Genomic DNA, 15,245 nt, shown 5'->3' on the forward strand with positions numbered 1-15,245 from the left:
TGGTAGTCTCGGGGACAACGACAAACCCTGACGACTCCTTTCCTCCGCAACAGCAGGGCAAAGCGAAAAGACTTATCCTCTTCGTTTCTCTCGCTTCGTTTGATCCCGCTCGTGCCGCGTATGCACAATCGATATGCATGTCATGCAGTGGGAAGCTATCGGGTGATGACAACAAGCCACAGTTTGCACCGTTGCGTTACCAGACGGAACAACGAGCGGGTTCTCTTCCTTTGGCTGAGAGGCATCACGGGGATCGGCAGTTGGATCGAGCCACTGCTGGCCTCCTGGTCAACTTCTTTAGAACACTGTAGTTGAACCCCCGGTAGTCATAAGAAAACTCCGAGCAAACTTCCTCTCCTTCTCCTCCCTTGCGCTGTACATCTCGTCTATCGCACCATCGTTGTGGGAGATTGGAGGTCTGAGCAATAGCCCCCTAGCTCTTAACGGCAAGATAAAAACTTGTGATAAGATCGCAATTTGAGCTCGGCTCACGGGACCGCAATGCTAAGCAACTGATCCCCCAGGTGTAATATGGGGCATTCTATCCAGGTCCCAAAAATGAACCCCACTCCCAATTTTCCAGGTCCCTAACCAGCCACAAAAGTGACATTCTGCCCAAGATTTGAAAGTTCCCTTAAGCGCCTACTAATAATTTTTGTACCTTTGTACCGCGCTTGCGCTGTATTTCCGCAGTTTTCCCGCAATTATTATTAAACCTACAAATTTCGCGTGACCGCGACTGTATTAGATATTATTATTTATTGTAATCTATTGTATATTATACCTACTATATATTATTAAAGTACAATTTACTCTACACAACCACTACGTACAAACCTTATATTATAAGTAAACGGTTTACTATTATATATTATAATTACTTATATACTAATTATTTACTTAATATAATCCCGATATAGGAACGTAAAGTACTAGATTCTTTAATACCTATTAACAAAGCTTATTTTAGCTAATTATTTATAAAAATAATTATTAAAGATATTACGCCTAATTCTAATCTTAATATATTTAATATACTTAATAAGGTTATATTTCCTTAATATTTAAATATAGAATTGGCAAACATATACCCGTATTTACTAAACTCCTCTCCCGTACCTTTTTCGCTTATTTTTAATTCTAATAATAAAGAGAATAATATATCCAACTAATATACTCAACGTAAGTAACGGAGCTATAACCTTATTAAATTAGTTTAGATAATTCTAAATTTATTAAATAGTAGTCTTTATATCCCTAGCAATATAATAATTATTCGGCAGCGATATTATAAAGTAAAAGTATTCTATATTACACCTAATAAATAGAATTATAATTAGTAATAGATTTTGTACTTCTAATTACCAAGAAATTCTTATACGAATAAAAAAAAACTATTAATAATAGTATTAAAATTTATAGTAAAGCATTATTACTATTACCGCTTTTATTGGAAAAAAACGCTACCTAGCGAAGGAAAAGGATTAATATTAAAGAATATTTGTACCTCCCAACCCTACCTAATATATTTTAAATAGTTAATTAAAGAAGATAATTCTATAGAAATTACTATTATTAATTAACATACTTACAATATAGACCTCTATAATTAAATTACTTTACCGCAAACTATTAAGGAGCATACTACATACCTACTTTTAATAAATCATCCTACTATTATAATAGAAAGAATAATTTTTAAATATAATAATCCCGTATATAGAGAACGTTTAATTTACTACGGTAGTCGTTACCTTACTACTAAAAAGCTTATAAATATTATTATATTATTTAATTTAAAATTAGAAGGGAAAGAATACTACATTAATAAAAATAATATTCCTTAGTAAGAATATAAATAGTACTTTAAAAAAGTTAAGAACCTTAATAGCTAGAGAAGTAAATAAATCTTTTTACTAAAAATTAACCTAAAAATAAAGAAAAGAAGGGAAAAGCCTATATAGGCATTAATCTTTATAAGAAATAAAAGCTTAAAAACGCTATAAGAGCGTGGCGTAATTACTATTATAGATTTAATGTATAATATAAACTATTACCACTTCCTTCTTTTTATAGTTATAGTATAGGATAACTACGGATCTTAACTTCCTATTACTTTCTTTCTTATAACTAATTAAACTATTAAAATTATTAAAAAATATTTAAAAGTACTAATTGAATAGTATAGTAGTTTACAAGGTTGGGCACTTAAATATATAATTATAAATAATTCAGTAATTAAACAAAAGGGTATATAATTTACCTTTAATATTACTAACCGTAGGGAAGATACTATATAACATTTATTATATAAGAAACATCTTTAAATAATATTTTACAAATACCTACAAAATAATAATATAATATTATAAATTATAACTATAATACTATATAACCGGTCTATAGAAGAAAAATATCTTAAATCTATTAATTAAATTATTTCTCATACTACTCCAGTACAAGTAGAGTATCTTTGTAAAAACTAGCGGCTATATACTAAATACTAAATATATTAATATAAATATACGGTCCCGCTACTTTTACAAATTAATACTATAAATATAATTAAATCTTAGTATACTTACTTAAAAACTATTAATACCCTTTCAAAATATAAGATAATTGTACAATATAATTTGAAGGGGATTTTTTATACAATTATAAATAGTATGTATAATTATTTTTATCGAATTGAAAAGTAACGATCCTGCGCTAAAATCTATTAAGGACTATTTATAATAATTTTTCCAAACTTTAAATTTAATAAATTACTAATTTGTATATAAATATTTATCTTTCGGCAATATCGTACTACTAAAGAATAGTAACGAAAATAGTAACCCCCTAAACTTAAATATACTTGTATACTTAATTAGAAAATACTATTATTAGGAGAATAACCTACTAGGTAGGATTAATCCCGCATCTTTTTAATAATTAGTTCGCTAATATTTTACTTATTTTAAGGATAACCTAAAAGATAAATATATATAGCTAAATATAATTCTTATTCTTTAATAACCACTTCCTAAGAAAAACAACTTCTTTAAACTATAAAATAAAAGACTTTAAAACTTTAAAAATAATCCTATAAGTATTAATAAGCGATTTACAAGTATACTATAATATAAATACCGCTAGTTCGCTACTTAGCAACTACCTTATATTTATATTTAATATTATTACTTATTTTTTAGTTTATTACAACCTACTTATTTTATTCAACTAGTTAGTCTCTAGGCTAAAAATAGATTCGAAGTCTATAAAGAAATTCGTATATTATTTGAAGGTACTTTTAATTGTATTATTAATATACCTCGAAAGTATAGACTAAACTTTCAAAAGGTTAATAAACAATTATCTATAAAAGTATAGGAAATTTTAAATTTTATAAAGGCTAATAATAATAATATAAATAAGTTAAATCGAACGTTAAATAACCTCTACTTTATAATTCGAAAGAGTATTAACGTTATTAGTGCTATAAGGATAGAGGAATTTATCTAATTATTAGATAAAGTGCGAATTAGATTTTAGGAGCAATAGAGAGCAAGATAGGAGATAACTATTAATTAACTATTTTAATACAAATATTTAATATCTAACTTAGTTCTTTATTTTACTACTTTAATCTTATTAACTAATTTAGGGGCATAAAAATATTATAAAGTGCGTATAATGAAATGGCGAGAAAACCACAACAACAACACCAACACTACCACAACCAACACGATACATAAGGACCGTAGTTCTTAGCTGTCTAATCAAGTAGAGTGGTAGATGATTTTTAAGTCTTTTCGAATAGTCGAAATAGGAGGTATTAAACTAAATACAACTTATTAAAGTCACGCATTTATTAAATAATTTAATATTCAATTTTCGCCGGAAAACGAGGGTAACTATCGGATCTTTCTATATCTTTCTTTTTGAATATAAATAGGAATACGAATAAATATTTCCCTAAGAAGGATAAAAGATCACTCAATATATTAAATAAATAAAGATAAATAATTAGCGACTATTAAAAATTAATTTTATATATTTAAGAATTACTAAAGAGCTAAAAATTAATTATTTAATTTTTCGAAAGGTTAATATTCTATTAATCTCCTATCCTATTTCCTTATATTCAATTTCCTTCTTTTTCTATTCTTTTTCTATACTAACTATCTAAGTTTATTTAATTTAGAAAGTACTTCCCTAATCCTATATATTTTAAAAATTTTTAAAAAAAATCACTACTGAAAACCAATATATATATTCCTATATACTACCCTAAATTAAATCTTCCCTTTAAATCTACAACAAATCCCCTAAACAAACTCACCTTCACACACATATATATACATAATTAGTATTTTCCTCTATTATTTCTATTACCCCTATATCCTCTCTTACCTTTCGTAATCAAATATTTTTCTCTAACGCCTTTAGTAAGGAAATAATTATTTATTTTCCGAATAATATTATTCTAAATTATTCTAATAAATTATAAAAGTCTTTATAGTCTTAAATAAATATTTAAATTAAATCTTTCCTCAAATTCTATTATAATTTAAAAAGGGTTATTAAAATCGTATTTAAGAAGGTTATCTAAATTGCACTCTATATAACGAATAAAATAGACTAAAGAGTTTACTATAAATTTATAAGAATTAAAATTAAATAGTACTACCACTTATAGTTAATTAATTACCGGGCTTTAGCTAATAATAGGAATTTCTCTAGCGGAGTAAAAACTTTTAAATCCGGATATTAAGGATAATTTTTATTGTAATACAAATATAGGGTTTAATAGTATATACTTATATTAAAAGGAATTAGAGAGAGTAAATAAATTCGAAGGCCTCCTAAAATTTAAAGGGATTAGTAATTAATTAATCCTCCTTACCTAAGTAAATATCTATACGAAATTTATAAGTAATTCTAAAGTACTTGGTAGGCTAATACTTTTTGGAATTAATAGAATTCTATTTTCTAATAATAGTTTAAAAATTCCTATATTTCTAAGCGGAAGAGGAATTCGTAATTATATATAATTTATTAAAGTATTAATAGAAAGAGCCCCAATTTCCCTAAGAGGATTAGATATAATTAATATTAAACTATAGCGTATTTAATTATTAATAATTAATTAAATAGAGGCGCTTCGTTTCTTAATTAAATAAAGATTAAAAAGTAATAATATTATTAAATAAAATAAAGTTAGAATAGAGGCCGGTTGATTCGTTATCCTTAAACTCTAAGAATGAATTATAATTTATTAAAGCGGAATTGGGGTTAGAATTAAATTTTAGAAAGAATTTAGGGGTAAATAAATATTATTTAAGGAAGAGGTTAATTTTTTAACTTTTCTTCGTTGTATTATAAAAATAAGAAAGGAAAAGCTAAATAATAAAGAATTAAATAACGAAGAACTTTTGTTACTATTTTCCTTAATAGGTTTAATTAATATATATTAGAATAAAGGAAGGTTAATTATAGTATTAAGGCTATTATATAATTAATAGCGAGGAAAGATCTCTATACCTCCGAACCCTTATAATCGGTTCTCTTTAATCTAGGTAATATAATTTTTAGGCTATATAAAACGCTAGGGCTTTTCTTTAGTACCGTATATATATTTACTTTATTAGAAGAGGATATTATTAAATCTACTATTTACTATAAATAATATTTCTCTTAAAAGATTCCTAAGTAGGCTTTTAAATTACTATTACTTTATTTATAAAATATTATAAATTATTTTCTAATACTATTGTACTATAATGTTCTTTCTCTACTCTTATTTAAATACTATATATTCCTTTAATATTATATTTTATTTTTAAATTTTGGGTATAAGTATTTAAAAATTTAGATTATATTCTACTAATCTTATTCGTATAACTTCTACTACTATTAATTTATAGATTTAATCGGATTTTCAAGTAATAAAGTCGATTTAATGAATAAAAAAGTTTAAATTAGATTTTATTATCCCCTAAATGTTAAATCTTTAAAATAATAAAATTAAAGCTAATTCTATATTCTTTAATATAGAACTATATAAATTAGAATTGTAATAGTCCTATTAACTTACTAATTAATTAAAGATGGCCACTGAGAAATATATATTTTATAAGTAAATAGGAATTACTTAAAACCTTTTTTCCCTTATAGGTAATTTAATATTGTTCGAATTAATTATATATTTTAAAATTTTATTAGTATTATTTAGTTAAGTATATTTATTTAATATAAAGATTATTTTTAACCTCTTTTTAATTACTTATAGAAGTAAAATAATTAAATTATTAGTATAGGTAAAGGTATATTTATTAATACTATATTAAAAGTTGGCTAGGTGTATTATAAATCGCTTTTAATTATAAAAACTATTTTTATTTAGTAGGAAGGCGCCTACCTAATTAAATTGTAATTCAGAGCGGAAGAGCTTACCGAATAGTTCGTCGGTATTTAATTCGTTATAAGGTAAGTTAAGATTAAAGTGTTAATCTAGTTGAGTGCCGTTTAATTAGGAATAATTGAAAGGTATATGCTTATTCTTTAATTTCGGATTTCGAAGGGGGTTAAAATATATTTTATAAACCCTATATTTATTATTATATTTTAATATCCAATTACGTAATTAATTTATTTTTATAATATTTAACTATTTATTAATTATTTTTAATAAGTTAGGGAAGGATTCCTAATAATTTTAAATGTACTAATTAGTAAAGCTTTAGAATATAGTCTTTAATAATTTGGGTATAATATTAATATTTAGTTGAGGTATTTAATTAATAATATTCTAATTGAATATTATTCTAAAAGCTTTTTAAGTTTATTTGAATTAGAAGTTTAATAATAGCGCAATTACCCGTTTATTAAGTTAATTAAGGATTGGCATTCTACTATACCCTTGTAAAAATTAAAGGCTACGAATAGGAATAGACTATTGGGGTTATTTATTATTAATATTACTAGATTTTACTATTTTAATCGGGTTTAAAGTAGTCTAAGGTTTTTTACTTTTAGCCTTATTGGATTTACCTATATTATTATTATTTAAAGTAATTTAAACTTTATTATAGGAAGAAGTACAATTATTAAAAAATATATTAATAAAGTAATATTGCAAATAACTAATTTATAGGCGTTAGAAGAAGAAAAAATTAAAGTTGATATTTAATATTCTAAAACGTACTAAATTATATATAGTAAAAGAATTAATAATATAGGTTATATTAAATTAGGGTTACTTTAATAGAGAAGAAAAAGTTTTAGAAGTTTTTAAGCTTCTTAATATTGTTACTATAGAAAGAAGAAAAGGAAGGTAGGGAAAAGGTTAGGGGAAGAGGGTATTATATAAATAATTCGTAGATTATCCGACTATTAAATTTAAATATTAGAAGTATTTTTTCAAAGCTACTACTTATTTAATTAACAATACAATACCTAACCTTATAGTATTTACCTTTAATATAATTAATTTATTTATTTTTTTAAAGCGAATATTTAAATAGTAAAAATAGTAAATTATAAAGGTTTAAAATAGTAGGAATTTTTCATCTCTTTTTTTTCTAACAATTATAATAACTTTAATAATTATTTAGAATAGTAAGTTTTTTTTAAATAATTACCTTCTTTTAAAGTAGTAAGTAATAGATTAAGTATTAATAATAATCTATTATTAGAATATAAAAACCTACTTCCCTCAATTAGGTTTCCCTTCTTACCTCCTTCCTTTTCTAATTAATTCCCCGTTATTCTATTAATTTTCTTCTTTCTATATTAAATACTTACTATTAAAATATTTATTTATAATTCCAACCAATTTTAAAAACACGCAAATCCCGTACAACTTCTTCCTTCCGCTACTATTAATTAACCAATTAATACCCGTTAGAACGCCTATAAGAATAATATTTATTAATTGCAATATAATAATATTTTTAAACTAATTTATCCCTATTCTATTTCTTATTAAATTTAATATAATAACCGCCCTAAAACTTATAAATTTCTCTATTTATAAATCTAGTAATAAATTGGGCTAGGACCTTTACTTATAAATATTATTTAAAGAACTTATATACTAATAAAGGGTATAAAATTAACTATCGCTTATTTAAAAATTTATACTATACTCTACCCTCCTAAAATATTATATTTTATTCTTTTATAAGGATTCCTTAGCCGTTAGGAAGCGTTTTTATAAATACTTAGCGGTTTTGGGGCTAAGGGATAATTTTTAAATTAGGTTAGATAAATAATAATTTCTTCTAATATAGTATTAAATTTAGTTTAAATTAACGCTAAGGGTAGTTAGCCGTTTGGTTACTATACCTATTATATAATTTAATAAGATAAGCGGTTAAAGGTATTAATTATTCAAATCTTTAGTAAAAAGTACGTATTTTTATTCATTTAATTAATTCTCTACTAATTTTCTTTTCTAAATGCTAGTAATTCGCTATAGTATAATTATTGTATTTCGATATACTAAAAAGAATATATATTAATATTCTATAATACCTCCAACGAATTTAAACGGACTATAATTATAAATCCTTTTATAGAATATTATTTATTTCTATTACTTAACTTCAAAGATAGTATTTATAGTAACTACATATAACATTACAGAATAGCTAAAAAGTATATTATAAGTTCTATTTCTTTAAAACTTATTTTTAAAATAAATAATTCTAATAAACTTAAAGCTGGACAGTATAGTAGTCGGGAGGTTTAGACTGTAACTAATATTCCTCCTTTATAATTTCGTACTAAATTATTCTTTAAGGGTAAAATTAGGCCTTAGGTTGAATATTTTTAATAGGAAAGGGAATTGCATATTAAGGGTCTAGGGTTAAATTCCTCTAGTATGTAAAGGTCGATAAGGTAATTAATATATTTGCGCGGTATTTTAGGACGGGAATTCTAGTGTGGGAAATGCGTAAAAAAAAAAAAAAAAAAAAAAAAAAAAATTTTTCTTTAGGGGTAGTAGGGGTAGTCATTTCAAACGTCTTCAAACGTTTTAATTTTTTTAATTTCTCGTATATTACTAATTAGGAATAAGGTGAATTTAATAATATATAGGGAATATTTCTTAGTATTATAATAATATATAATCCTTTTTATTTTTCTCTTCCCTTCGAAAGGAATAATAATATCTACTTAGTTCCTTTCGTACGAAATAGTAAATTGATTAAAGTTCCTTACTTCCTAGCCTATATATTGGTTTTCAATCTTTAAACTTCCCCTTAGGCAAAATAATTTTAAATTTCTTATTATTCTATTATACTATTTAATGTATTTTCCTTCTACTATTTTATTTAATTATATAATTTATAGTTTTTCTAATAGTATTTTTATTAATTATAGGTTCCTCTAGGGTCTCCTTCGGGTATAGTAAAGGAAGTGTCTCCTATTTAATTATATTATAATTTAATTCTAGCTATATACTATTGTATAAAAAATACTTTTTAATTTTCTTAGCCGGATAAGGGTTCGTAATATTAATTCCGTTTAAGGTTTTTAAAAGGTATTCGTATTTGGAAATAATCTTTCTAATACGAAATAGGCCAAGCTAATAATAAGTGAGTTTTCGGACTGAATTTATATCGATTCGTTGAATATAATTGTAAATTAATACTAAATCCCCTACCCGTAGTTTTATAATATCGGGTCTAATCTTTCTTTTATTTATTAAATTATAATATTCTACAACCTTCTATTGTATTGTAGAAACTCGCTCGGCCGTAAGGGCAAATCTATATTTACTATTTTAAAGTAAATAGGTTCTAGTAAATATTAAATCGAATTAGGCTTCTAATAATTTATTATCCTATATATTACTTTATCGTATAATTTTCTAGGAAAGTAAATCAAATTCAATTAGTAAAATAGGATTATATTTGTAATTAAAATAGAAGAGAGTAAAACTATAGTTTCCCCGGATTATAATCTAATTTATAAATAGGACGTAGGGCAATTAGGGTTTCTAATTAAATCCTATATTACCTATAATCTTTATTAGTATTATAGTAAGTAGGAAATATCTAATTTTATTTACCTTATTTATTTTAGAATTATAGAATAAAATTCTAATAAAAGGAATATTGAATTTCTTTAGTAATTCTTTATAATTTTTACGGAATTCCAATCCGCTATTAATAACGATTAATAAAGGAAGGCCCTATTAATAAATAATTTGTACCTTAATAAAGCGAACAATATATTTCGAATTTACTGTGGGGAGGATGTTTGTTTTAATGTAATTAGTAAGATTATTTCGTACTTTAATAATCCCTATCCTTTTTCCGTCCTTACCCGGTATATATTAAATATCTAATATTTATTTATAAAATAATTATAATAATAGATTAGTATATTAAAAAGTATTAATAAACCGTTTAGAATTCTATTTCTAATAATCTAAGTAGGACCTAATATAATTTTCTATATAGGAATAAATACCCTTCTACTAATAGAAATTGGTAATACAATAGTAAATTACTTCTTTTCCCTTATAGCCAACTTTATTATAATATTTACGGAAAATAATATTGTAATCGATATTATTGTCTATAAGTTTATATAGCACTTAATTAGTATATATAGGCCGCAATTATAGGGTTCCTTCTTAAAAGAAGAACTTTAAAGCTTCTATTTTAAAGCGTCGTTATTCCTATTCGGTAATTAAATTAATAGATAATTCTAGCGTTTAAAGGTATTTAATAATTTATTAAGAGTTATAAGTCCAACAACTCTTTAAAAGTTCCTAAATTTTCTTCCCTTAATCTAATATTCCATAGAACTTAACTATATAAATCTATTAATTTACATAATTATTAATATCTTCTTTATTAACCTTATCCCGCTAATCTGCTACTAAAGAAGGTATATAGGAAAGATTGTCAGTAATAATGTTCTTTTTCTTAAGGATATATTTAACCTCAAAATTAAACAATCGGATTTAAGTAATTTAATATATAATTATTACTACTAGGATATTAGATACTATACCGTTTAATTAATATATTATAACCTGCGTATTAGTTTTAATAATAAAATAGATATTAAATAGATAGTACTTTAGCCGCTTTAAGGTATAAAGTAGCCTTCGAAGTTCTTATTTAGTAGTATTATATCTTTTTTCTGTATTTGACTAAATACTACTCTTAAACTAATAAGAGTAGTATCGGCCATCTAGGCCAACTTATTCAAGGACCGCACCCTAACCGATTAGTAATATATCTACTATAAGGAAAATTTCGCCGTAGCGGGTATTATTATAAATAATAGGTATAAAGTAAAGAGTAGATAAAACCTTATACTATAAGTATTTTAAAGTAAATTATTTATTTTCAATTTATTACTATCTAATATTTTTTTTAAGTAGAATATATAAAGGTTGAATAATAATACTAAAATTTTTAATTTAGATTCGGTAATACCTAATAATCCCTAGGAAGGCTCTTAGCTATTAGAATTCTTTACCCTTCTACTTAGTAAATTTATAATCTTCCTACTAAAGGATTCTAGATACTTTAAAGGGAGAAGGTCGTCGACCGTTCTTTGAATAGAGGTATCCTACGAATTTAACTTCGGACTAATACTATTTAAATTTCCCGGCTATAATAGTACAACTACTAAACTCAATATTAACTAAGACTTTATTAATATTTACTAAATAATTAAAAATATACTTTTATATTTTAAGTTTAACTTTAAATCCGTTATAATCTATAATTATTAATTTAATATAAATATTATCTAGGTAAGGCCGATAAATAATTGGAATTAGATTATATAGTACCTTAATTATTACTTTAGAGAATTAAGTAATAAAATTTATTCTTCCTTAAAGTAGTATAATTATTCGTTTTATTCCTATTATACTTTAGAAAGTAATTATATCCCTACTCTTTTTATTAAGAGGGATTTAATTGTATTTAAAAAAGAAGTCGAGGAGGGAAAATATTTTAAATCTTCTAAATTCTTTATTAAATTCTTTATAATTAGGAAGGATATTAGAATTTTGTAAAGTGATAGCGTTAATCCGTTGAGCGTTATTAATTAATCGAAGGCTACTATTTTTCTTAAAGATTAAAAACTAATTATTCTAGTAGGCGGTATAGTTATCTTCCAATGTTCCTCGTTAGACTTAATCCTTTAGTAGTTCGTAAACTTTCTAATAGTTAGCTTTTAGTATTAGAATTAATCTATATTGCTATACCGAATATAAGACTATCCTAATTTCTTAGGGAGGGAAAACGTTAGGTTCAATTTTCCCTACGTAATTAAAATCCCAAATAAAAACGGCTTTACAATTATAAAGAATATAAACAAATATCTCTTATTCTCCCTTAGTTAAATTATTATTTAAATTATTAAATATAGTTTGAAGGCTCTCGGAGGTTAGCCGTTCTCCTTTAAATATTTTCGAAAAATATAGTATAATTACTTTATCCTATAGTAATGGATAAATCTTCTTTCGTTATTCTAATTTATTTTTTAAAATTATAAAATACTATAATTTTTATTTTAAATTTCCTTTAAATTTTAATTTATTAGAAGGTGTATCGTCGATTAGTAATACTTTTTAATCTTTTTACTTATATATAATATAGGTAGTGAAGTTCTTAAAGAGCGTTGTATTATTTTGTAGTAATTAATCAACCTTCCTATTAATAGGTATAAATTTATTATTTTTATAAGTTTTCTTCTTTTAGTCTATATGCTTTAATTGTTATATTAACGCTTAATACCGAATAAAATTATATACCTACCTTCTAAACTCCGTTATAAATTCCTTTTCTTCTATTATAGATTAGGGAGTACTTTCTATAGTTGTTATACTAAGTATGTTACTTAATTTATTATAATTAGTATTATTAAAGTCCTTAAATAAAAATTTTTCGAATTGTTTAATATCGAATAGTTCGTTTTATAAAAGCTCTTAAAAGAATCTTAAAACGGCCTTTTTCAATAAGTAACGTCTTTTTTAAATATATTACAAATATTTTAATAATTTATTAATTATCGAATCTTCTATTTATTTAAGGATATTATTTTAGGTTTTGCTATTATATTAAATAGGAGCTAATACGTTAATTTTAAAATTAATTCCTAAATAATTAATGAGCCTATTTAGGGGGGATAGTTATTTAGTGAGTTCCTAGGTATATGGTAATGCTTATATACTTAGCCTTACTCTTTCTTTTAGAATTAGTATAGCTCTAATAATTATTTCCTCTATTAATATATTTATTAATTTAATATTGTTAATTAAATAATTTAATCTTATTTAAGCATTCTTAAAGAAGGGCTACCTAAATATAACGTTATAATGCGGTAGGTAAGTAGTGGTGATGAAGAAATATATTTCTTATAGAATGTTAATTAGTTATATTTAATTGTATATTTCCTTAACGAAGTTTTGTTTATTATTATTACTATTTATATTTAATATTCTAGTACTAGTAATAATTAATTTATATTCCTTAACTAAATTGTAGGTAATTGTATTTATTTTTACGCCGGTATTAAGGAGGGCTCTAATTTTTAGCCTTTTTTATTATAGGGAGATAAATAAAATTAGTAGAATAGATATCCTAATTATATCCTCTAAATATAATAAATAGGAGAGTTTATATAAGTAGGTATATAATTATATAAAAGTAATTACCTTTATTATACAATTAAAAACGGATTTTAATATATTTTCCCGAATAAGTTTAATTGTACCGTCTAATTTTTAATTTAAATAATAAATAGAGGTTTTAGTAGAATTTGGATTTTCTATACTATTGTTTAGGTTTCTTATAATAGATATATTATTAATTTTGTATTGGGTTAAGGGAATAACCTAATCCGTTTCTTCAAATTGATTAATTATTGTACTACTTTTATAGGAGATTTTAATAATATTCTCCTTATTTAGGCTAATTTTATATTAGATTAGAGTGATGAGTGTAATTGCAAACCGTCGATCTATATAGTATAATTCCCCAATTCGATAGGGAATATTATAATCGATAGTTTTAGAGACGAGAGGGTATTACTCTTTTATCCGTTAGATAGCTTCCTTTATAATAGTATTAGTATTAATTATTCTAGTAGGTTTTGTAAATAAAATATCAAGTTTTGTATTTTCCTTATAGGAATTGGGAATTAGTAAATTAATTATTTTATTTTCTATTATTAGTTTAAGGATTTTTATTGGCCGGGTTATTGGAGGTGTCTAATTAATTTTTAAAAAAGAAGGTTGGGGTAGATTATTTTTAAATATAGTAGTGTTATTATTAGTAGTATTTAATTACTGTAATTATTTAGTTAGATAATTGGGAAAGGATACTTCTCCTATAAGGTTTGTAATTTATTTATTAAACCCTTTTATATTAATATTTTAATTAAATAATTTTGGATTAATTATAATATTAATTATCCTTTAACGAGTATCCTCAATTTTATAATTTAAAGATTATATTCTTTAAAGGAATTATATTTAATTTGCTTTAAATTTATATAATATTTCTATAAAAGTTATAAAAGGATTTCGATATTTAAATTGTATAGAGGAATTTATAGGGGCTTCTATATAGTGTAAGGAAGAAAGTATTTATTTAATAGATATAATATTACTTTCCGATTTTAGTATATCTTTAGGGAGCGTATTTAGTAGGCTATTAGTTAGAAGTAATAATGGCCCTATAGTAGTAGGACTAGATTCTTTTAATATATTTCCTATTTCCTTAAATATTTATTTTTTAAATAATAATTAAATTAAATAATTTTTAGTAATATAGGATTAGTTTATAAAGTAGTTACTAAAGTTTTAGGGATATTCTACGGGCGTTTAGTAGATTATAATAATTTTATATTTAATTAGAAATTTCTAATATACCTTTTAAATAATATTTAATCCGTTAGTTATATAATAGTAGTTTAATAAATTAATATTTATTGTTAGGAACGTAGGCGAAAGGTAGGCTGAGGTGACTACGGTCGTGGCCATACGTAGGGGACGGTAAGTTAGGGGTCAATCTAAAAATATATTGATAATTACCGACTATAATAAGATACGCTCCGTTAAACCTCTTTTATACTTATGTAAACTCTATTTATCTACTAACGAGTATTATAGAGCCTCATACTAGTCTGGCGCCTCGGCGCAGTGCCGGATTATCCTTTTTACGAACCCGACCCGATATAAGCGTTATTGTAAATAATCCTACGCTTTAATTAATAAA

General features: G+C 24.0%; 1 protein-coding gene across 1 annotated transcript; it reads right to left on the reverse strand.

Moving 5' to 3' along the window:
- Positions 1-784: 784 nt before the first annotated feature.
- On the reverse strand, positions 785-3,738 carry B0T23DRAFT_398660 (uncharacterized protein; the record flags this gene model as incomplete). Its single annotated transcript, XM_062838377.1, has 21 exons — positions 785-787; positions 834-861; positions 949-970; positions 1,120-1,140; positions 1,508-1,520; positions 1,593-1,603; positions 1,653-1,671; positions 1,755-1,761; positions 1,884-1,891; positions 2,058-2,066; positions 2,117-2,130; positions 2,280-2,292; positions 2,340-2,345; positions 2,389-2,400; positions 2,450-2,471; positions 2,586-2,592; positions 2,906-2,926; positions 2,958-2,973; positions 3,136-3,156; positions 3,317-3,330; positions 3,720-3,738. 21 exons carry the CDS (start codon positions 3,736-3,738, stop codon positions 785-787), a joined length of 306 nt encoding a protein of 101 aa, XP_062690125.1.
- Positions 3,739-15,245: the final 11,507 nt, after the last annotated feature.

The sequence above is a fragment of the Neurospora hispaniola genome (genome assembly GCF_033458365.1).
Source record: "Neurospora hispaniola strain FGSC 10403 chromosome Unknown B0T23scaffold_7, whole genome shotgun sequence".
Lineage (NCBI taxonomy): Eukaryota > Fungi > Ascomycota > Sordariomycetes > Sordariales > Sordariaceae > Neurospora > Neurospora hispaniola.